The 25,055-nt window shown below is 42.7% G+C and overlaps 1 protein-coding gene across 6 annotated transcripts in view; it reads left to right on the forward strand.

Annotated features, from left to right (window-relative positions):
* Positions 1–4,034: 4,034 nt before the first annotated feature.
* Positions 4,035–25,055, forward strand: part of MCTP2 (multiple C2 and transmembrane domain containing 2) — a 127,566-nt gene continuing 106,545 nt past the window's right edge. For 2 of the 6 annotated variants that reach the window (XM_055818516.1, XM_055818518.1), the window contains exons 1-2: positions 4,853–4,943; positions 21,917–22,453. In XM_055818516.1, coding sequence (XP_055674491.1) covers positions 4,923–4,943; positions 21,917–22,453 — 558 coding nt within the window. In that variant the 5' untranslated portion in view covers positions 4,853–4,922. Of the gene's footprint in view, positions 4,298–4,852; positions 4,944–7,371; positions 7,446–20,788; positions 21,129–21,916; positions 22,454–25,055 lie in introns of those variants that run through there. The other 4 variants (XM_055818540.1, XM_055818535.1, XM_055818530.1 and 1 more) reach the window with 4 other exon arrangements.

The raw sequence follows: 25,055 nt of genomic DNA on the forward strand, positions 1-25,055 counted from the left end.
GAAGAGGAAACTTGAGGTTGTGATGGTTTCATTTCTTTGAAGTTTAAGCTCAGGTTTCACCGTGTGGCATTTCCGCTGTTCAGACAAAAAATGGTCAGTGACATTTCGGAGTAGACAATCCAGTCCTAAACAATGTATAATACAGCCTATAAGCTGAATCATAATGACATTAAGTGAGATAAAAATACCTCTTTTTTTTTTTCAGGTAATCTGCTGGAATTGACAGTGAGTAGTCAAACCATAACTAATTACCATCATTCATGTCAGTAGCATGGGATTAAGGTCTTGAGTACATTTATTTCTGTAGTGGCACAGAATGACTTAAACCTTGCAGGTAGCTTAGTTTGCATTCTGGGAATGGCTTAACGCTGACAGACCTGGAAAGCAAGCACACCCTTGGTCCTGCTCCAAGTTCTGCCTGTAAACCAGGTGCCCAGCTGCAAGGAAAATGAGCTGCATCTTAGAGACTTGTAATTCTCTGTGTTGGGATCATCAGGACTCCTGGGACACAATTGTCCAACTTTGGAATAAAAGAATTAAACCACAACGCTTAACTCTGGCACGAGATTTCACCTGGGGTTTTTGAAAAGCCTGGACGGGTTGCAGAGCTGAGGGTTTGTGCCCTAGGCTAACAACTGTCAGAGCCATTTACTAAGCAAACTTCTGTAAACAAGTCAGTAAAGTTGGTGGTGAAAAGGTGGGAGCAAACAGAATTGGTCAGAATTATAAGGGGATCTTCAAAGCTTCTGGTGGCGGTTCCAGCAAACACCTTCTGCGTGTAGGTAAGGTAGGAGACATGAGGAGCGATCACTGAAAAGCTTTTTATTTGGGTGAGCTCCGAAGACTTGCGTTACTGGGTACACTGCCTATGTACAAGTACAAAGAGTGGTTTAACACACATGGAACGACTGTGTTCTTCTGTGATTTGATCTCCCTGTGCCCCTGTACCATGAAGCATCTTGCTCGTCCCCCTGACAGATGTGCTGGATAGACGTGCTGCCGGACCCAGGCTGTGCAGAGGGGCAGGCTGGCTGCTAACGCTTCACTTGCTGCATTTCCGAAGGGTTGCGGCTGAACCTGTGACTGGGCATGCAGCTGAAAGCAATACCTTCAGCAACCCCACGCCAAGCTGCATTGCTCAGGTTTTGATAAAGGCTGATGAGGTAATTTTTTTTTTTTTTTTAGCAGTCACACTACGGGGCGGGGGGGGAGGGAAATCGGGGCAAAGGAGAAAAGTTGCATTTTTTTCTTTTCTAGGAAGAGAGCTTTTCTTTTCCTTATGAGGAAATGAGACATTCACACAAAAGAGCAGTAACATTTGATAATGCCAACTGTGATTCTCAATTATATATTTTTCTTTTCTCTTCCCTCAAAGGAATTGGTAATGCTGTCCTTAATAAAGTCGAGAAGAAAAACATGTGTGTGCCTGAAGGGAAGGTGTACAGCGGCTCCTCGTGAGTATTCCTTGAAAGGTAATAAGGAATCTTGTTCAGCTATACGCACTTAGATTTCTCCTGTTGAAACGTTTGTTCGCTGGGTTTTTAGCTGCGTGTTTGTTTTTTGGTGGTGTGTTTTACTGTGTGATTTAATTAGCGTTTATTTCTAAGTCCTATATTTAATGAGTAAATATTGTAATAATGAGTATCTTGGTTCTTGGTGGCTTCAGAGTGTTTTGGATGCATTCATAATATACCCTCACACTGGCTCCCCTCATGTTTTCACGGATGCTTTGCTGGCTTCACTAGAGTTTTGGTGATATTTCCAAAGTGCCACTTGCCTTCTTGTCTTCCCCTCAGCCTGTCAGTGACGTAAAGTAGTTCCCCAAGGGAACTGCCCAGAGTTGTCCTTCATTTCCTTGGTCAGCAGTGAAGTAGCAAAGAGCCTTGATGTTCAGTGCACGGTGGCCTCAGACAGCATCCCGCCGCTGTCCTCACAGTGGCTGTCACCAAACTTGGCTGATTTTTCCCCTCGCTTCCCTTTGTTCATGCAGTGAGGTTGTCCTTTGCAACCCTACTTTAGAAACTGTGAGGTACACTCTCACTTCTGAAAAAAAGTCAGCACACAGCCAGGGATGTTTAGTTAGCTGAGAAATAGCTCCTATAAGCCATCAAATTGGAGGTCTGACCATAGCATATATCTTTCCATTTTACAGGTGTTTTCTTCAGATGTGCTATTCTCATATAGTGTAGTAAACTAAGGGAATTGTTAAAGTTTTTTGTTTTTGTTTTTTTTAATAAGTAAAATGTACTAACATTTGTTAAAAATAGGAAGAGTTAACATGAACGCTAGCAAACAGGTGTATTGTTTCAAGTATAAGATAAAGACAGGACAAGTTCTGGTTTCTTGTTGATTTGCTATAGTTGGGTGTTCTAGGAAAAACATTTTAGATTACCATGAATGTATCAAATAGTGGAAAGAGGGCCATGCATAGATCAAACAAGGAAAGCATCTATGGGGGTTGAAGAGTAGTAATGAGTTACCACCTCCACTGGCCCTCACAGGAACTAGAACCCAGATGTGACTTCTCACTCTGAACATCTCCTCACAGTGGTGTGTCACCAGTGAGCAAGCAAAACCAATACTGCTACAGGAAAAGTTTTTTCAGCTCTGTCGGCACTTCCTTAATAATCTTTTTAGTCTAGTCCCAGCATTCTACATTTTTCCCAACGTGGCACACGGTGAACATATACTGGCTTCCCACCTGTTGCATATGCACTGTGGAAGGACAAATAGAAGCAGTGACATGATCCTGATGGGATGAAACACAAAGGCCACATGTAGGGCTGGTAACCGGCATGTTCCAATGCAGCTGCAGCAGTTATCACCAATGACACCATTATATTTACTCAGGACTTATATTCAAGAGAAGAAAATTTCTCAAGCTAATTTTTTCAAGAGCCCTTATTTGGGTAGTCTTGTAATAGTTAATTGATTTATCTTTTTATTGCTACTAACTCGTGGCAAGCTCTTCTCATTTTGGTGGATACTGGGCACGAGAATTTAATTCTTGTCTCTCTGTCTTCCCCCTGTTGCATCCAAGAAGCACTGTTACGTTTTATTTTGGCAGACATGCACGCAAGCTACGTTTTTTGCTACTCCAAAAACCAGCAGCTGCCTTTATTAGATTGCCCTTGGGCATGTTTACAGTTTTTTCTCTCTTGGCTGTAGTCTTTGACAAAACACACAGAGAACTCTTTCTGAGACACATTTTTTGGGATCACAGAGCAAACAAAAAAGTATTTTAAAGGCTGTGTTGGTTTTGTTCCAGCCTTGCCTTATTATTTGAACCTGATACCTGCCTTGGTTTAGATGAAAGGATGACAAGTGGTACAAGTTTTCTTTCTTCTCTGTTTTCAGTTTAGGTGGCTGAGTAGTTTTCTGTTATCAGCCAACTTCCCTCTAAATTTCTGATTGCATGTGCTGAGTGAAACTGGCCTGCTCAGCATTTAGCAAAACCGTAGGAAGTTGTGTACTGCAGGAGTTGCTGCATACCTCCTGATACGGTATCGGCCGCAGTAACTGTTGGTATTGCCCAGGCTGTGCTGGAACATTAGGATCTGGCCATTCAAATGTGATCTTTAAGTCAGGAGGGAAAACAAAACCTTGCCAAGTGTTGGTTTTTTTTCTTTGCCCTGATCCTGTAAGATTGCTCACATGTTCAAGCAACAATCTTGCTGACATGTAGCTTCTTGCTCCTGATCTTGTGGATCCATGTGGGACTGTGCATACATGTGAATTCCTCCTCTTCAGATCTGGTTGAAAGAGTTGGAGTAATGACTTTTATAATGTTTCCCCCATGTTTTTACTCAGTCATTAGTGGACTGATTCTTTGCGCTATGACAAACCCTGACCGCATATCCACATGTACATGGCAATTTCTATTTTGCAATGGCATAATGTGATTGCATCACTAGGTTTCTGTAGATGATATGAGGTGAGTGTCACTACGTCAGCTATGCTCTTAGACAAGGTGCAATTTCAGTTGATCAGAGTGATAGGCATGGAATGTAAATAAGTTCCATCACTAAGCTTTTTTTTTTTTTTCTCTTAGCCCTCATTGCTCTGTGCCTCCTGTGGTGATACCACACTCAAGGGAGGTTAAACCTCACAGGCTGGAGTGCTGACGTGTGACGTGCATGAGGTGTCGGAGAAGGTGTGTAGTGGAGTGTGAAAGCCAGGAGTGCTCCAGAAACAAGCTGGTGTTGGAGGTGCTGCTGGGTAGCATCTGCCCTTCCATGCTGTGGCAAACTCATGAAGAAACACATGTGGGTCCTTGTTTCAACGGCAGACGTGCCAGGTAAGCAAGTCCTTATGCAGTCCTGCTCAGTTTCCTTGCCTGAAACGCACGGCTGTGGTACTTGGCTCCCTTGTCAGGCACCTGGAGATGCCGCCAAGAAAAAGTATTGGGAGATGCAGCCAAGAAGGAGCGTTACGTGGCAGCGCTGCTGTTGATTTTATTTCCCTTTGCCTGTAGTCATTCACGGAGTTTCCTTTCCAGCTCCACCCTCACCCGGGGCTCTGCAGGGGGGTGCTGCCAGCCCCCCGCCCTCTGCCCCCACCTTCCCCTCTGCCCTGGGACAAACCCCTCGGAGTTTTGGATTGGCTCGGGGAACCTTTGGGCGCAGCAGTGTGGGGAGCGGGGAAGGGTACAGGCCTGGGGGGGCGGGCGGGGGGGTGCTGCCGGGGATGCTCCGAGGGAAACGGTCCGTGGGGCGGGCGGGGATGCTCCGAGGCGGGCTGCGCCGGGGGGGCCGCGGGGCGGTGGGTTGCGGTAAGCCCGGGAGGTTCCGGGCAGCGCGCAGGGAGGTGCCGGCGGCGGCTCCGCCCCGGGAGGCGCCGGGGGCGGCGGTGACAGCGACACGTGCCCGCCCGGGACGGCGCTGGCGGGGTGAGCGCGGCGGCGGTGCGGCGCGCCGGGCGGGATGGGCTGCGCCGGCCAACAGGTAAACCCCGCCGCGCAGCGTGCGCGCCCGCAGTGCCCGGCGCTCGGTGCCCCGCTGGGATCCCCGCTTTGCGGGGGGGGGCGGCAGCCCTGCTGGCAGTTCGCTGCTGCCACCTGCTTTGGTGCTTAGCGCGGCCTCTCGTGTTGCTTTAAATACGGCGCGAATTCACTTGCAGAGGAAAGTCTCAGCCGGTTGTAGGAGGGGGGGGTGTTCATGGGTGTTGGGTTTTGTGTGTGTGTTTGGTTTGGTTTGGTTTTGTTTTCTGGAGACTCCTTGGATTTTACCTATTTTGAGCCAGCCACATTGCTATCGCTGTTTGCACTTACCCAGGTACCCACGAGAACTAACTTTGTAGTGGGAGGCTCGAGGCTCCTCTCTGTTCCTTGCTTTGCTGTGTATTGCTTTAGTGATGCTGCACGAGATACCTGAACCTTGTGTGAGTATTTCTGTTGTCGTTTTTTTAGGTGCGAATATTATGCTGGAGAAATTGGCTTCCTTCCCAGCCAGCTTTCACTGAACTGATTCATTCCTAGGTGCACTTGTTTACCGAAATGGACTTGTTTGGTTATTGACTGTAGTTAGAAAAATAAGCAACTTCATAAAACAATCTCTAAAATAAACAAACACAAAGAAAAACATTCAAACAGGTGCATCAGTATAGCAAAGCTGCCTTAAAGGGTACCTTTGAGGGAAATCTAAGATATAAGGGGTAGGTGTTTAAAAGCATCTGTTGATGTGCTTATAATGAGAAATAGTGTAATTTTTCATTGATGGTAGCATAGCACAACTATGGCAACTGGCAAGAAACCAACTGGTGCCCTTAGTTTTATGACAGTCAGTTGCTCAATTACTAGATTACTACAGGCTGGATTAGTACTACGTGGCATTAAGAAAATAGAAATTCTCACCTGGATATTTTTGTATTAATTTTCTGTGGTTAAGCTGTAGAATTTATCATGTATTTTGCAATGATTTTGATTCGTTCTCATACTGTTGAGTGGGTACATTTAGCTGTCGGGATGAATGGGTGTATTTGAGTGATAATCTTACTTGTTTGATTTCTTGCTGCTGTTCAGTGCCATCATAAAGTAGCTTGTTGTAAAGCAAATAGACTTTCATTCGATGCAGTCTGAAGATGAATTCAGCATGTGTAGTTTCACTTTGCAGTAGCTGTGTGAAGAACAACTTGAAGAAAACAGTGCAGAGAGGAAACTTTCGTTTTATTTCTTAATTTTTGGCACTTTTTTTTTCATGGGGATGGTAAGTTTTGTGCTGTTGAGAAGTGTTTAACTTTGATTCTATTAATTTAAGGTGTTAAGAAACAAGGGTATGAGGGGGGCATCTCTGTCGTTGATGGTCAGTGGCAGGTGGGTGTCTATACAGCATATGGGCTCTTGTAATCACCCCTCTTTGGCCAGTGCATAAATCAAGAGGGCTAGAATTGCTACTTACCACGTCATTTGGGGTCATTAGTACCATAACTGGCTCAACTTCACTGCAAGTTTTTTTTTTTTTTTTTCCCAGTGGCTTTTGCAGTTGCTTTCTGACTAACTGCACTGCTGAAATTCCTCTTACTTGAACAGATAATTGTTAAAAAAATGTACCTGCTCAGGCAAGAAATGCTCCTGAGGAGAGTAGTAGTTGTGTTTGAATGTTGAAGTTCACTGGGATTTGGGGCTGCCAGTGATGAAGCTGGGGTCAGACCGTGTGTAGCCAGGGTGGGCTCGGGATGGGATAAACCTCATCCCAGAAGCTTCCCGGTTCCTCCCTCTGAGATTTCCAAGCAGTATTGAGTGTCTGCTTCTGCTGCTTTAGTCTACATGCTGCTGATTTGCCCATCTCATCTCTAAAACTAATTTTTTGATTATAACTGAAGGTAGTCATGAGGCCTCCACTAGTGGCCATGAAATTTATGCAGGACGCATGTAACAGTTTGTGCTGTCACTTCGTTACAAGAATCTCAGGTTTTACCAGTTTCGGTCATTCACTCCCATATCATGAACTAATTTTGGTATGGGGCCTCAAATTTCAGTCTCCCAAGGTACAGAGAGGTGGGGTCAGCATCTCCATACTGGTTGGGGTCCCGCTGCTTGGGCAGCAGCCTGGCTGGTGGTGAGGGAGGGAGGGAAACTTCACCTTAGCAGAAGAGAGCAAAGCATGCTAAATATGCTCTGCATTTCCTCCACGCCGTTTCCATCCCTGAGTGGAAAATTGCTCCTGATTTCCTCAGATTTGGAGGATTTACATTGGCACCCTTCCCACATTCCCATTTTACTTCTGGTTGTATTTATTAGATAACACAGTTGCATAGAAGCTTCTTTATAAGCAAAAGGAAGATTTTTTTTCAACCTGTTCCTACCAAAGTTAGGAGTTAAATGCTCCCTGGGTCCCAGGAGGCTGTTTCTCAAAACTAAATTGGTCTTTGCAGGATTGTGCAGATACCAGAAACGTGAGTGCCTTTGAGCTCTGGTTTCAGATAGAGCATCAGCAGAACAGCTGTACGTGAGTGCACCTCTTATTTTCTAAGCTGTTGATGCTATAAAATCAAACCATCGAAGCAGAAGGAATATTCATATTTAGGCAATTTATGTGTCCCAATGGCAAGGTTTTTCTTCTGTATTCACATAAGGATTAACTCCCCATTGCATTCTGTGTGAGGGTCCTAATGAGGGCCGATAACGATATGAGAAACTAGGCCAAGTCTCTCATGTTCGATCAAATGATTGATTACCTTATTATATGCTTGGCAATTTCTTGCTTGAAGAAATTAGTTTGGGTGTAGCTACAGGTTTACCAGCATTGCCACGGAGTGGGGTGATTCCTGTGTGGGCAGATGGATCTGGTGCAATTTAGGGATCAGTAATAAGGAAGCCTTGTTAATGGAGGCTTCATTTCTGTTAATGTTCTCCATCTTCCTTGGATCATGGATATCTTGTGAGTAGTAAGGCATTATGGATGTGCAGCCTGTCTGTCCTGCCCTGAGGATGCCGCCTCCTAAAGCAGACTAGGCTTTCAGCACCCCAGTGCAGCATGCTTCACTGTGCTGGGGTAAATATCTGCAAGAGTGTAATTTTATTTGCACTAACTCATCACATAGCTGTTCTGCACTAGTATAAAGGAGGCTTTTGCTATTGTTTTTAAAAAGTGTGTAGGAATTGCTAGGTCTCTTACTTATCAAAAAATGCAGTCCTTTAAGCTGCACAACAGATCACAAAGGTGATTTGCAAACACTTCAACCTATTCTTTCAGCTTAAAAAATATTTGGTTAGTTACACCCAATGATAAGACTGGATAAGAAGACGTTAATTAACTTTTCTTGAAGCATTCCTAGATGGTTTTAAAATTTGGATGTTTTGCACAACATTATATATTCAGATAAATCAATTATCTTAGGGGAAAAAAAATAGATTTTGTATGCCTGTTGTGTGTGCCAGTTAAGAAGTTTGGATGGTGTAACATTAACCAGGGTTCTTGAATGGTCTGTGCTTTTCAGTTAAGAGAGAGTGTTAGAGGGGATAACACAGAAGCAGGCAAAATCTGAGTGATACGGAGTAAACAGAGAACATTTACTCATAATTTCACATAACTCCAGATTTTAAAGAAGTGAGAATAATGAGCAAAATGAAATGACTCTTTTTTCTGAGGTACTTTTCAATAAAAGGAGATACTGTTTCACACAAGTATAATTTCTCAATGGAACTCATTACTGTAGTATCTTCCTGTTGCTTAAGATATAAATGGATTTTAAAAGTTGTTAGGCAAATTAATAGAGAAAAAGTGTGCTAGGACTGTTAATCACAAAGATGCAGATACAATTTCCAGCTGAAGCAGCCCCTAAATCACAGATTCCTGGAAACCAGGAGATTATTTTGCAGGCAGAATCATGATATAATTTCCTGACCTTATTTTCTTTCCCTGAGCATCTGCTTTTGGTCAGTTAGAGGCAGCTTATTGGGCTAAATCAATATTTGGAGTGATGCAGGCCGCTGACACACTGTATGTGATGAAAATTCAGATGGGTTTTTCTCAGATCACTGCTGCTTTATCCAGAACAGCTCCAGGCAGGTGAATGTTAGATGTAACATCCATTTTCAGACTTTGTGGAAAAACCTGCAGTAAATAGTGTGCTGTGCTGTGCTTCCTTAAGTTTTGATTAACTGGCTATTGGTAACCATCTGTTAAGAATGCAGATTGATCTGACATTTTGCAAGGCTACACTACTGCTGCAAAGCTTCACTGTTTCGTCTCTTATAAAATAATTTATTATTGTGTGAAAATCTGGAGATGTTATGGTTTTGGTTTTGATTTCTATTTTCTTAAATGTATACCACTTTTTTTAAGGAAGCTTTTTTGGTTTTTTGTTCATATAAGCAGTCTGCTGACCTTTAGGCATTCTTCTAATCTTTAGTCTTGATGCTTATGCTGCCTCCTGTTAAGCTCTGCATCGGGGCTGATGGTGACAAATAGCGTATTTCTGCACATTCCTGTTGTCTTTAGCTCCTGCTTGTCTAAGGAAAGCAGATCCTTGAGCTGGGAACCTTCAAGGCTGCTCGTGGAATTGATGCTGGAATATTTCCAATTTAGTCATGTAGGTGTCCCATCCCCACCACCAGCAGAGTACCCTCTTGTGGGTGGGTAGGATGCACGATGTGACCACCTTCGGTCTTACAGGAGAGCTTCTTGGAGACACTTTCTGGTGGTCCTTAGTTAAAACTAGTTAGCTTGATTGCTTGCTTCTGGTTTCTTGGTTACTGTATGGTGAGACTTGGAGCCAAGTGACCCAGAGGGTGACGTTTCTGCCTGCTGTGGTGGGTGCCTGTTTCGTATGTATTTACACAGATGCTCCTTCACTAACTTGTTTTCACTTTCCCACAAAAACAACTTGCTAAAATACAAGGAAAATAATAACGAAGGTTCTGAGATCTTTGTTTTGTTGGCCTTTTGGGATGGGGGAAATAAAAAAGGGACATCTTATTCATATCCTTCCTTTCTGGGAAGTACTTTTACCCTTGACAATTCTTCTTGCTGCCCACTCCTAAGAACTAGGAGTCTGCAAAGTAAATTTTGCTTTACTGGAAATTTTAGGTTTGGGCAGACTTCATTGTTTTGGAAATCCTTGGAACCGTACAGTTTTGCTGCCTTAAGATCAGAGATAAGAGCTAATTCGGAAGTAAAAGATTTCCAGCTCCATGTAACATCATAAATTAAGATGCAGAAGTAGCTCTGTTGTCTTTTCAGGATTTATGAGTGTGTGCTTTCGTTCTTTGCTCCTAAATAGATAAGCCCTGCACTAAACTATATTCTGCCCATGACGGGGCATATAATCTTTATTGTGTGATAAGGTCTTAATGGGAGATGAATAGAAATGAGATGTCCATACTAATTTATTTGAGCAGACATTTGCCTTTGTTGCCATTGATGTGGAGGTGGCGGTGGTCTGGAGCTGTCAGCGAGGATGGGGCAGACTCTCTTTGCTCATATTATCATGGCTATGATTTTTTTTTAAAAATCCTGCCTCATTTGGGTTTAAGTGAGAAGGGATTATGGAGCTCAGTTCTTTGAAATTTGTTGCATACAAGTTCCCCTTAAAGTAAAATCCTATTGAGCCTAATGTTTTTGACAATTTCAAATAAAAATATCCAAATGAATGAGTTAACATAACTCAGCTCCCTGTCACTGCTTCCCTGGGTTTCAAGTGGAATGTTTTTTTGCTGTCTTCCCTCATGGGAAACATCTGCAGAAGCAAATGGCAAATCATTAATGCTCATTCAATAGCAGGCTTTGTTCCCAGTTTCTTGTACTTGGAAACAATTAACTGTAGGGTTTTGTTTTGTCTTGTTTTTCTTTTTGGATGCAAACATGTAATTCCAGTTATATATTGTAGTGGATTTTGTAGAAGTTCTGTTATTTGGGGTTGCTTGTAGTTACTTTAGAACAGACGCTCCCTACCCAAATGTAGATAGCGGTAATGGTGATAGTACCTTTGTGGCTGGGGTGTGGTTTGGTTTTGGTTGTTTTATTAATTTATTTTTTTTAAATGTACAATTGGCTGAACTTTGTTCAGCTCTGTAAAACTGTAATTTAGGACACAAATCTCATTACAAGCCAGGGGAAAACATTTGCATTTTGAAATGCAGCCTGTTTCCTCCAGTTCAGGAATGTTTCTGGTTCCTAACATCCGCCAAACAACCTTAGATGCCTCATAGTAATATTCAGCAAAAAGTCTGTCTGGCCTTTGATAGTAAGCAAATGAAAGCTGAAGAAGATCAAGCATTCATCTACTTAGGTGCAAAAGTTGTGTGAACCAGAAAATCTAATCTATTTAGCTCACTGTGAGCAGTTTTTGTTTCAGGACACTTGCCAGATTAGTGACTCTTGCCCATATCTGTTAGACACAGGTAGCTGGAATGCAGATAGCTCTTAAATCCATTAAAAAACATTCCTAAAAAATGACCTGAAAGGTTTTTTTATTGTCATCTGTTGCAAAAGTCTTGGTTTTGAGCTCTGTGGTTTGAATCCATAAACAAACTCAGGAGATTGTATAATTGTGGTAGCCAAATTAAAATGCCTTTTAGTTAGTATTCACCAGAACTAAACATCCATGATTAATAAACTCTTCATTTTGTTTGTTAATTAGGGGCTAAATGGCCATGATTTATGCACTTAACATTTAGTTTGAGAATATGTGAATGGGGCATGATAATGACAAGCGTAGTGGTCAGTTTGATCTGTTCTAAGCTATCCTGCCTGGAGCTATGTATGCATGAAAAGAAAATTAAACCCAAAAAAACCCACTGTGGTAACAGTGTACAAATGGTTGGCCAGTGTGGTTGGGTGGCATGAGCAAGGAGGTGTAGATATTCTTAAGGGAAGGTATTTAAAGTTTAGCAAACTTTACTCCACCCTGCCTATGGCAAATTTACCCTGGATGAATCAGGACAGAAGTGTGTTTTAAGGACTGTGTAATGTGTCTGCAGTTTTTCACAATAAAAGTAATTTGATTTGGACAGACATTAACATCTTCATGGCCCTGCCACCTGGATGCACCATGGAGCTGCCAAGAGGTCTCTGGATGCAACTGAAATGCAATAAAATCCAGCAAACTGTCTCTGAATGGAGAATCTCTTGAATTCTATGTAAAATATATTTTTATGTTGAGGTTTGGATGTCTCGTGCCAACAGATAAGGCAATCATCCCATCATTTCATGGAGTACAGGGGGAATGAATAATGCTTTTAAAGATGCATGCAAGTTCTGCCATGAATTGCTGATCCCTGACAGCATTCCTCAAAGCGTGGGGTGTTTCCTTCCCTCTTCTTCCAAAATGCGTTTAAGGGTGTGTGTGAATGAGTAATGTGTTGTGCTGCAGATGCCGAAGTAAGGCAGGCGGTGGGGTCAAGCGCTGCTGTGTGATACCCACGTCGGCCCCGGCTCTGGGATAATGGCTCCAGCAACTGGTTCTGTGCAAAGTGATGACAGCCATCCTGGGTGAGATCAGAGGTCCGTGTCCCCAGGACCTGTGACCGACAGTCACCGACAGGACGTGCAGTCGGAGCGGTGTAGTATCAAAGAAGCCCTTACTGGAGCCCAGAGAGGACAGAATATTTTGGAAAATTCTGGGTTAGAAACTGAAAACACCGAGGAAAATTATCCATGATATCAGGTCAAGTGACCAGGGTGCCAGTGTAATGCCAGTGAGCCAAATTCCTACAGAAAAGCTGCTTAACTTTATGAAGTTAGCCATATAACTTAAGACATTATCAAAACTACTGTCATCTGTAAAAGCATCCCTTATTGCTGATTGTTAAAATTTCTCCTAAAATTGCCTTTTTCCACCCTTTCTGTAGCAGCTATACGATACTCTTATTGTCATTTAGCCAATACAAACCCCTGGCTTTCAAAGATCTTTATTGTCAGGAGCTGTTCCCTAGTAATTATCTACTCCTGCTCCAGTATTTTTCTGAGCGTCTTATCCCTGATCACTCCAAACTGAATTTTGGAGTAGCTGAGGATCCATGAAGCCCACTAAAATGTTCATGTGTGTTGAAAAAAAATACACAGGGGAGCTTTGTGCTTAGAATTATTGTGCTTGTAACATGGGTATAAGTGTGCAATGGTTCTGCATACTCAAAGTTGACTTCTTGGAGATTTAACAGATAGTGTGTGTGTCTTCCAGCAATACTTAACAGAAAAAACATGCCAGTGACAAGGAGGGCTTTTTGTGTCCCCCACAAATTAACACTTGTTTACCAGTTGTAGCCTGGAGTTCAGACACAGATTCATTGTGGCCGTGAATAACTGCCTTCTGAGGCTGAGGATCAGATGACTGCTTTGAATGCTTAAACATTTGTTTTATTCTTCATTTAAACTCCCCTGTGCTTCTCCCAGGATTTCCATTTCACTTGTGGTTGTGATCTCTGTCTGTGTCTATCTCTGTGCTGTTAACTAGTACGAGTTAGTTGTACTGATGGCTGTGGAGGAGATGGCACTGAAACCCACAAACATTTGGATTCATCAAGAGCATCCTAAGGGACTTACTTATATGTGGATTTTCCAGTGTCCCTGTCAGCGTTCTCAGTGGCAGTGCACTACCCCAGAAATGTAAGTGCAGTGATTTTCTGTGAGGAGACTGGTGGCTCTGGCAGAAAATGAGGGCAGTTACTGGTGCAATTCCCTCATTCCAGTGATAGCTACAACGCGCCGACCCCTGTTGTCTTGAAGGGCAGTTGCCTTCAGCCTTCTGCCTTTGCAGATTAAGAGACTGTAAAAACACTGGGTCATTTTATCTGTAGATGGACCCAAACTGTGTGGAGATGTTAAATCTGTGAAAAGACATGTAATCACACAGATCAATAGGGATTCAAAGTAATCTCAGCTCTCCTGTGTGCCCAGCTTTCACCGTGAGCTCTGGCCCTGGCATGTGCCACGTTGAAGAGGAACAATCTGTAGTAAGGAAGAAGAGAGGGCAAACTAACAGTCTGCTTAGCGTAGGCCTTTGTCCTGCTCAAATTAGCATCAGGCCACTTCTACGGATCAAAAGTGTTGTGTTTAGGCCACTTTCGTAACTACCTGAACAGAGCTGAGTGTCAGTCTCTTCTTTCAAGTAGCAAGTGATAAGACAAGAAGAAATGGACTCAAGCCAGGGGACGTTTAAATTGGGTATTAGGGAAGATTTCTTCACTGAAATGGTTGTCAAGCACAGGAACAGGCTCCCCAGGGACCTGGTTGAGTCACCATCCCCGGAGCTATTTACAAGCTGTGTAGATGTGGTGCTTAGGGACATGGTTTAGTGGTGGACTTGGCAGTGCTGGATTGACGGTTGGACTCGATGACCTTAATGGGCTTTTCCAACCTAAACAATTCTATTATTGTTGTTAAATAAGGAATCACGCAGAGCTTTTAATAGATCTTTCCTCTGTAGTCTGTGAGTTTTGGTCAGTGGTGTGACAGTAATAGTAGTTATTTAGGGAGCAATGCTGGCACAAGGACAAGTAATTTGCATATAAATACAAACTTACTTTATTTAAATATGTGACTTAAGTGCTAGTAAAAGGCACTGGCTGATTTGGCCTCCAGTGGAAATGAGTCTCCAATTTCCTTCCTAGGTTTGTTTTCCCTGAGAGTTATGAAAAGGAATGATCTATTTCTGTGCACCTCTTGTTATAAAAATATACCTTTTGTTATGAGACACATGAACAAGGGCTTGAAGGGAGAGAGTGTGGAGGAAGGATGCTGCAGGGCTGGGTTCCCCCCAGAGCTCCTCTGAATGGGCACCAGCTCCCTCAACACGTGGGTCCCAGCCACTCTCTTAATCTTGTGTTGCTCCTCATGTGAACACTGATAAAGCTCTCATTTGTCTAATTATTTTAGAGCTCTCCTTATCTCGCTCTTGCTCTGCTTGTACCTGTATCTGTCCTTCCCCTTGCTGCTCATCAGCTTTCCCTCTTCCCCTGCTCCTGGAGGTGCCCTGCTCTGGGTACCACCTTCCCCACGGGTCACCTGATGTGACTGGGAACGAGGAGATAAGTTATAAAACAGATACAGCCAATGTTGAAGAAATATCCTGATTGCTGTCGTGTTCTCAGCATGTGGCACAGTGCCTTCCAAGGGCAGAATCTGTCACTCCAGGATCTTTCTTGGAGTCTGGTTTGATGTGCACATCGTCTCCTGCGGTACAGGGCTGCAGGAAGCAGATCTTCATGCATAGGTGTCCTCCGAGAGGTCTGATGCTTGGCAGGTGTGACTGCACTGCAAAGATCATATTTGATTGTACCAGCTTGGTACAGTCCCATGAATTAGACTGAAAAGATTGAAGGGGCTTTCTGGCTTGCACAGGTACCATTACAAGCTGCAGTATTTTGAAGGAGGCTGAAAGAGTGGAAGGAACTTGTGAAACATTTTTGTAAAAATACACCCAAACACTTCTTCCTTTATTTCCCCCATACGTACTCATGATTTTTCTTCTGTTTTAGAATAGACAGAAGCAAAGCAAAAGTAATACTTTCATAAGCTGGAGGCAGGTGCAGGGTTTTTTTCAGTAACTTTCACTATCAGATGCTATTTTAAGATGCTTATAGCAGCTGGTTGTTCTGTTAGTTCTCATAGCTACTGTCTGTGCATAAATGTTGAGAAAAAAGCTCTCCAGATTGTGCAAAAGAGTCTCTAAGGAGTTGGAACATCCCTGTTCCTCTCTTGTCTGATAAGTGGAAGAAGATGTGTACTTGTTTCATGTGTTTGTGAAAGATAGAACTCATCACATTTGAGCCAATTAAAAAATGAAAAGCTGAGCATGGGATCTAAAAGCCCAGAGCCTAAAACCCCAGGGATCTGTAAAAAAAACCTCTCCCCCAAAAGAACAAACTCAAAACAAAAAAAAAAAAAAAGAAAAAGAAAAAGTCTTTACTTAAGATGTCTGTATTATCTGCATATAATAAATATGCTTTTCTTAAGCTTTGTATGTACCCTAGGCAGTATTTGTGGCGTTCTGCAAGGAGTGCAGATTTCTTTCATCTTACATCAAGAAAATAAGACTTATTTCTTTTGGTCATCTTATTTCTGTTGAAGCGTATGAAATTGTCTTTTATGAAGCACTTGTACGAATTTGGTTGACAGCAACAGGTCAAGTTATTTTATTTTTTAAGTTTAGCATCCCACTACGCTTTGCAAATGAGTCTGTAACAATACAGCAATAGAAGAGCAGGATCTGTGTCAAGAGACTGGCATCATCTGAAGCCCTATAGGGAAGCTGGAGCTCAAATGCAGTGGCAAGATTTGGAAGCTGGCCAAGACATGACCCCGCTTTTGCAGCAAGTCACCTATGCAATGAAGATGTTAGCTACACTTCAGCAGTGCGCTCCCTTTGATGCTTGTTAGTACTAAAAATAATTCTAACACTGATTTCCCCAGGGTAATTAGCCTGTGCAGAATCAGAGATTAGACTTTTTCTGGTGCCTTATCAAATTTAAGTTCAGGTATTTACCATATGCTGTAAGACACAGCTGCAGGAAGAAAAGGCTGTCTCGGTGTCTCAGTATTGTGATCTGTGTATCTAATTCTGTCAGCTTCTGTCATCGCCCGCCCGGAGGAAGGGCCTCAGGCCCGCCTAGGACTTTCCTTTTGGACTTGCTTTTTCTGCAAAGGAAGCACAACATTGGAAGGTGTTGGTAATCCGAGGGGCAGCCTGCCCCTGGTAAGGTAGTCCCTTTTCTTTTAAACGTTTTAAATATCATGTAGAAGTGTAACAGGTGCAGGGTTTGGGATCTACCAGGAGAAACTGGTAACTCTCAACAAAGGGTTACTTTATTTGGGTGATATTCTCGTATCTCTGTGGCTGTTGATGCTTATGAAGTTACTGATTTTCCAGATAAGGTACTGACATGAGCCATTGCGAAGAAGGAAGTGTAGGTTTCTTTTTCTAAAGTAATTCCACTCTTAGTACTTATTTGTTTGGCTGTGTTCTAGACACAACAATGAGAAAAAAAAAGTCTGGAGTAACTAGTGTGAGCTGATATAGAAATAACCACCGAGCACATACGGTTGTTTTTCAGCCAGCTGAGAGCTATTTTCCTGATATTTTCCTTTTTCTGCCAGGGAGGAACGGTTTAATTTATCATTTCCAGGGCCAGAGGGTGCAATTTATAGTGAAAAGCCGAAAGAAGAGTGTGAAAGGAGGATTCCAGTCCCTTTCCCCACTGCTCCCCCCCGTTTCTTTCTTGATGTCAGCCTCTGATGGCAGTGCACTGAATTCAGGAATTATAAATCTAAAGGTGTTATACTCTTATTACAGTTTTCAATAGCCAAATACTGTGCTGCATAGCACAGGTTTAATCAGCTTTGCTTGTAACTTGTACAATGTCTCATGCATTAGGTTTGAAGCCAGTGAATCTGTGCCAGGCCGGCAGCAAATGGGGTGAACATCCGATGACGAGGAGCCAGAATCAAGAGAGGTTTTACAGTGAGGGAGTTTCATTAGTTCCTTCCAGTCTGAACCTATGCATGCAAGCGAGGAACATCTTCCTAACAGCTCCTAATGCATGTTCGTATTTTCAGCTACGATGGGTTTAATTGTTGGCTACCACTTAGCTGTAGCTGAAAACATGCAGACTGAATCAGACGTTATGAAGATGGATGGCACGCAAAATGACCCAATGTTTTCACCTTAATTGGATAAGCAAATTTAGTACAATGATTACTAGATTTATGAAAGTTGTAACAGTGGTGGTGTTGTGCTCTGTTGCATTTTTATCTTCTCGCTGGCTTTGAGAATGCTTCTCAAAGTGTTAGCAGGGAGTGTTTCAGGGTGCTGCAGTGAACATTGTGCCCTTCTGGGTGTGCAGGGAACGCTTACTCAGTGAAGAAAGACAGCACATTCCATAATTTTCAATATGTAAATCAATTCGGTTTTGTTTGCTAGCTTAGTTATATTGGGCACTTCTTATAATGCTTTCAGAATGTCTTGCAGTATTTCTCACTTGTGGCTTTTCTGGCTTCCTGACAAGACGGTAAGTGAAGTACAATTGCAGAATGACTTCTCTAGGCTTTCAATGGCATTTGAAATATCTCTAATAGCAACTCGTTAGCACATCTGAAAAAATAATTTAGCTCTAAATATTATAACAATTTAAGAGAGTGTGTAGGGAGTGTTACAGTGAGAGAAACCAAAGCACATAAAAAAATAAAAAAATCCCCAGGACCATAATAGGAAAATACTTCAGGGGGATAGAATGCTAGAAATACTTGTTGTATCAGTTGGATGGTGAGCTGTGACCAACTTTTCTGTCACTAATCCTTTCCTTCTTGCCCATATTGCTCCCAAAAGAGGAGGAGACAGCAAAAGAACAGGATATAATAAAAATGACAGGTACAATCAAAAGTGGTGTCTCTGAAGAAAGAGATTAAACTATATGGATTCTTCTGAGCATTTGAGATTTAGTAAATATTAAAGAGAAGGCTGAAGAAGATAGGCTGAAAAGATGTATTTTTTTCTCATTACATAAGAACAAGGAGCCATTCAGTTAAATTATAAAAGCAACGAAGTTAAAGTCGATAACAGGAAACATTTCTCTTTGAATGATTACTGTTTGCAGATTTTTCCTACAATGTGCCATTGATACAGGGAAAGAATAAGGATGCCAAGCTCAGACCAAGGATTTGGCAAAGTATGCTTTTCCCTTTGGTTGCTTAGGGAATATTTGGCGATATGGTTGGCACTGAACTTCTGAGGCTGTGGAAGGAAGAGGGAAAGCTTCTGGCCTGTGGAGGATAAGGAGTACATGAACAACATGTTGGTACTGAGAACATGCTTTTCACAACCAAAGGAGAATTTATCTCTCTTGAAAATCATGTATCTATTGATGTTGCTTGGTGTGGAAAAGAAAAGCAGAGAAAAATTGATGTAGGAAGAAGGAACAGTTGTGCATGTGAATACATGCCGGTGTGGCACCGGGGTACCCCAGGAGGCCTGGCACCCCTGGCTCCAGCACCGTGCCGGGGAGGGATGGTGGTCCCCATCCCTGATCTTCCAGTGACCTTTCTAGGGAACAGATTTCTGGTCATGGTGGTGGTGTGTTTTTTCTGCTTGAACTGGGGAAGTGTAAAAAAACTATGCCAGTCTGTGAATGGCTGATGTCAGAGTGCATTTGCCCTTCAGACTGTATTTACCCTTTTCTCAGATTAGAACAGATTGTATTTACTGTTATTTGTGTATTATAACCATCATTTGGATTAGTTTGTAAATACAATTTTTTATTAAAAAAAAAAATTATAGCTGCAGTAGGAGTGTGGGTGTAAAGGTTTGGAGGCAGAGAATGGCCAAACCCCTTGGCAATCCAGGGATGGGCTTGTGTCTTCTGTGGCCCCAGTTCAGGCATCCTAGTGCTGGCTATGCAGCCAGTATCACTGCTGCGTTGCCCCAGTGTGAGAGCTGCTAGGTGGCAGGTAGCTGCAGCTGTCCCTGTAGTCTTGACCAAAAGCCAGAAACTTTTCCCCATTTTTTTTTTTTTTTTTTTTGATTCCCCCTTCCACTGTGATTCTGCCTGGCTTGAGGAGGACTCCACTCATTTGGAGTTAAATGCAAGGGGGTCTCAGAGAAACAGCACGGGTCCGTGCACCATCCTTGCTGATGGGCATTTCTATTCAGCAGCTGAGGGAATGTAACTGGGAAAAAAAAAAAAAAAAATTCAACTTGGGGGAAAGTCACTGGAAAAACCTACACGAAGAAGTCTGCTGCTAGGACACAAAATCTGAAAGCAAACAAGATAAAAACAGCAGCAGTGAGTTGTCAAAAGGAGAGGGGTGGAGAATAACAGGAAGGGAATAGGAAGCAGTAAGAGTCTTGGGAAGTGGACATTGAGCTGGGTCCTGCCGTTATTTACAACGTCTTTGCTTCAGCAGGTTTCTATGCGTGTAGGCGAGCAAAGCAGAGAGCACTGGCAGTAGAAGAGCTGTTTAAATGAATCCCAGCAGCGTGCTTCATAATGTTTACTGCAAATGTGTTTAGCCCAATAATTTCTGTTATTGGCATAGGACTTAACGCTACCAAAGAGCCCTGCAGCTGCCATGGCGAGTTTTTATTTCAAGAGGGAAGAGCCTAAGTGAAAACTATCAGTTGTAGGGAGCAAATTCAGCCACATCTCTGAGCTTGCATAGGGCATCAGGTGCTGCTCCAACATGGGCATTCCTGCATCTCCAGTCAAACCTGTTAAGGTTGGCATTGAGGTTTTTTTTTCTCCTCCCCCTGTAAATCTGACCATCTTGCGCTTCACCCTGAGTTCAGCGAGACAAGAAAGCCCTGCCATGCTTTGTGTGCCTCAGATCTCCCTCTGTGAGGTTTGGAAAATTGTTTTTGCTTCTCAGTGATGTGAGGGAAAAAAAAAAATTCAGTTTATCTATGTGCACTTTGATACTGAGTCTGACTTTTGGAGATGGAAGTGAAAATACTGTGTTAAGCCGATATATCTATAGTAACACACCTGACTTGGACAAAATTTGCTCCTGCCTTGTGAATGCATGTAATGACATTAAAGCTTATTTTTTGTATGGGATATAAAGATGCTGGTATTAATAATTTATATAATAATATAAATGGGGGGAGGGTTTTCAGCTTTAGTTACATAGTAATACAGTTAAAGCATTTCTTGTAGATGCCTGAACACTGCAAGTTTGGTGGGGTTAGTCATAATATTATTTAAATAAGCTATTAAATAACTGCTATACAAGCTCACTCAAATTAATGTAAGAGCAGATTTATTTGAAAGCAGCCGGTGTATCTGTATCTGTATCCAGACTGTATCTGGATTTACCCAACAGTTGTATTTCTATTGTCTGTCCTGGGATTTTCCCTAGTGATCGGGAAAACGATGGGATAAGTCAGTTTTGGTCAACTGTGCAATTGCTAGATTGTAAACAGACTGTCAGTTTTGGAAGCAGCAGTTATATAGTTAATGGGTATAGATTTCTAAGGACATATCCTGTAACCTCTCTGTGTGTGTCCTTGGGACTGTAAAGGAGTAAACCTGCAGGTTTCATCAGCTTTTTTTTCTTAATGAGTTTTGGTGATGGTTTGGCTGTCTCTGCTTCACAGACTAAGAAGGGTTGCTCGGCTGCTAACCACGAAAGTCGCTGTCTGTGAGGATATTCCTGTGCACAGAGGTGTCTATACGATTGCTCCCTTATGATGCAGATACAGTAGGTGATTTTGTTTTGGCTCTTCTCTTCTTGTCCCTCCCTGAGTATGAATCAGCTCAAAGATGAGAGTCCGCCAGTAGGTTTTCAAAATCTGTAAGTGATCCATCCATCCATTTTTGCCCTCATTTTCTCTCAATTGCCGCCTTTATAAGGAAAACCAATTCTGCAGTGGTGACTTTCATTGGCAGTAGGTTAAAGTAAGGGGAGGATTTTGGGGTCTCAACTGGTATCTCATGTCCTACGTGTCCTCTTCACTCTCATCCACTTAGTTTCTGGAGCTGTATTTTGTGTTGTACTTGTCCAATAATGTGTCATGTAAGAATCCACATAGCCTAGGAAATAGCCAAAAAACCCCTACATGGGGTGGAAAAACGTCAGCAGAAATTAATGTGCCGGCTTTGCCAGGTTTTTTTAGTGTGCTAGCATTATCGTGACTGGACTCCCATCAGTAGGTTTTGTACAGAAACAGTTTCAAATTGGGTAAATATCAAAGTTTTGCAAATTGGGACTTGACAGAAGAAGAAATAACGTCTCCTCTTAGCAATCATATAGTAGTGGGCAGACATTGCATTTTCGTGTAGGATTGAATACTTGTTCTGGCAGTTTTCTTCCCAAATAATCAAACCTACCCACCAGATTGTATTTGGAAGCATTTACTAATGTGGCATGCTTTGTTTTAACTGTTGAGGAAAATGACTGAAAGTTTCAAGATGAGGCAACATGAATCATAATCTTCAGCAGCTGTTCACTTTTGTGACTGACATGCCTTCTTCCTACGTTTCTTTTAGTCACCCTGGGAATCGTTGAAGCTGTTTCATGCAGGAGGCATTGCTGAGATCCCGGTTGCAGCAATGGACTTGGATAAACCATCCGTCTGGGGATCCTTGAAACAGAAAACTAGACCGTTCCTGCAAAACCTAAGTGTGAAGAAGCCAAAGAAGAGGTCTAGCAAAATGGTGGAGAGGAAGGTCCACTCCTTGGACCGACGCCTCAGTGTGTCAGTACCTGACATGCTGGAGGTGGAGACTCTTACAGAAGAAGAAACAACTTACTCGAGTACTCAGGTGTTGTCGAGCTGCTCCCCCAAGAGCTTCTCCAGGTCTGTGGTGTCCCTGAAAAGCAGAAGTGCTTCAGCGAGGCCAGCGGGAGAGGACTGGCTGTGGGCATCGCAGCAGGTGACACGCACGGAGGTGACAGTCGCCCACCCAGATGTGCAAGTTTCAGGCAGCCCTGTGTCTGAGGGGAAGAGCGAAACCAGCGATGACCTCTTTGAGCTGCTGCAGAGCAGCCGCCTGAGTGCCGCTCTGACGGATGAGGGGGCAGAGGTAGGTGGCTTGGTCATCAGCTGGGCTCCGTGGCTGCCTTGTGATCGTTGTGCTTCTCTTTAATTGTCTGGGTTATAAAGGGGTGGAGAAGGGGGCCCAACTCAAGGAATGCTTGGGGGATAAAAACAAGCATAAACCATATACGATATACAAATTATTGGAGACCAATTCGATTATCCTTTCTGTCCGTCTGGAGCTGCAAAATAAAACCCTGCTTGTTGGGGTTTTTTTTGTTGTTTTGTTTTTTTTTTTTTTGATTTTTTTTTTTTTTTTTTATTCTGGCAAGGTTATGATACTTCAGATTTTTTTAGTTTTGTTGGAGTTACTTGCTTAAATCAAAAGTTGTTGCAGCCCTTGGAGCTCTGAAATGTGCTGCTGAAGAATTTGCTGTAGTTACCCTTTTTAGTTACTATAGCTTACCAGGATTGCTATATAGCAAAACCAATTTACCATCCACCTACTCAAGACCCAATTGAAGGCAAGAGGTGAAAGATGATGGGTGAGTGAGGTAAACTCTGCCTGTACCTGGAATTAACCAAAATAAGCACGTGATGGAGAACAGTGAACATGTAGCATCATGCTCAGGGCTGTCCTTTGGGCTTGCATTGTGATTATTGAGAGGAAGTGCAAAAGCAAAATGTTTCCTCTACATTCCCCATCTTGTCCCCCTTCTTCACACACACACACACATCCTACCCTCGCCTCTGCGGTCATCATTTCTGTGGCTGATCATAATATCCCATGAACAGGAGGATCAGAAACTGATGTGCTTCAAATCTGACATGAAACTCATTCCTGTCTGCCCTGAGCAAAGTGGGGAATCCTGTGGAGTTACACGGTGGCTTTGTAATATGAACAGCAGGTGAAGATTGTGGCTGCTTGAAACATGCAAAATTTGTTTTATTTATGTTTTGTAGAAGTGCATCTCCTCCTGTTGAGTTTTCACTGGGAAGGTTAGAGTTTTAATTTAGTTTTGAGGCTTTTTCCTATTACTTGGATGTTGCAGTTATGGTAGCTGCTTTCCTTAGTCATCCGAGGTGCAAAAATGGGAAACAGACATCTCAACCAGACTTGGTTTGAAGTCCTCCTTTGGGAGTGCTGATTTCACAGGTTAATTAGCATTTCTTAACTGCATGTTCGGAGTGATGGTTAGTGCTGCTGTGGGGAAAATGGTCCTTTCTGGTAAAAACTGCCTGTTCTGCATCTCAAAGGCCTATGTATTCTTATCAACTCAGTGTTGGCTCCTAGTCCGTTGTGACGCAGTGTCACACTGGTAGTTACTGACTGTCACTTCCAGTTTAGTGTTGCTGAATTGTTAACACATTGGATTCCACTTACTGGAGTGTACTATTTTCCAGAGGTCAAAGTAAGAAAAATAGGTGAAATAGTATATCACTTTGTTTCTGTGCTTAAACTTGACTCAAAAGTTGTAGCAGCTGACTGGGTATATGGTAGATTGGACATTATGAAGGTGTCATCATTTTAGGAGGTTTTCCAGGTTGTTTTAATGACAGCAGCAGTTTTTTCATTCTGTTGTAGCCCAGAAATTCTAACCTAAAATATACCACAGCACCACCAAAGTTAAGCCCAAATCCTGCTTTGACTTAGGGCAAACTAAATGCTTTAGGAGGAGGAGGTACTTGTGTAGTGATGGAATAGCTTAAGTTTTTTCCAGATGTACAGTCTGTCTGGCTTGTTCTCTGCAGCATTTATCTTTCCCAAAGTGTGTATTTGTATATATGCTTTTGTGTGTAAATCATTTTAGTATTTACTTTTATGGCAAATCACCTCGCTATGTGAATATCCTGCCTTCCTTCCTCTAACCTGCCTCCAATTACTACTTCTAAATGCAGAAAGATTTTTTTCTCAGTACATAGGAGAGAGTGAAGCAAAGGAAAGTAGAAACAGATAAGGAATAGTGAACAAATTTAATTATGTTTCAGTTGAATTTAGTGCAAACCTCAATGCCCAGCTTTTCTTGTACTTCATGGGACAGCTGCAGAAGCTGTACTCGGCGTGCCTCGGGTGGGAACAGTTTATTGCAGAGGTTGCTGGCTGCCCTGTGCTGGGTGGGGTTGGTGTGAGGAGCACCTCAATAGTTCGCATCATTCTTTTGTGAGCATCATTGAAGATCAATGAGTGAGGTAAATCAGAAGGAAGGCAGATCCCTGGAACAAAACAAACTGAAAAAAGCAAAAATGTAGGTTGAGCTCTTTTTCCTCCTGAATTGCTTGTCACATGCCACCTACTCATTTCCTGGTTATCTTTGGTCACCCAGTATCATGAGATACTTTCTGAGCCTCATGCATGAGCTCAGTGTGGGCTGTGGTTTTTACACTCGTCTGAACTCTGAGTACAGACCTGCCAGTGCTCAGAGTGTGCCATCTTCAGTAAAGGCTCTTGTCACAGGTACTGTATTTGCGTGCTAGGAGACTTACTTTATCTGTTCAGGTTGTAAAGAGCACAGCTAATGCCACTTTTTGCAGCTGGGCTTTGCCCATGGTCATGTGTAATTGCTAAAGTGCTCTAACGTCACTTTGTCTTCTTTCTGACACCTTGCAGTGAGTCACTGGCAACCCAAAGCCTCGTCCTGTTGCTGATG

This window comes from Falco peregrinus, chromosome 1, assembly GCF_023634155.1.
Source record: "Falco peregrinus isolate bFalPer1 chromosome 1, bFalPer1.pri, whole genome shotgun sequence".
Lineage (NCBI taxonomy): Eukaryota > Metazoa > Chordata > Aves > Falconiformes > Falconidae > Falco > Falco peregrinus.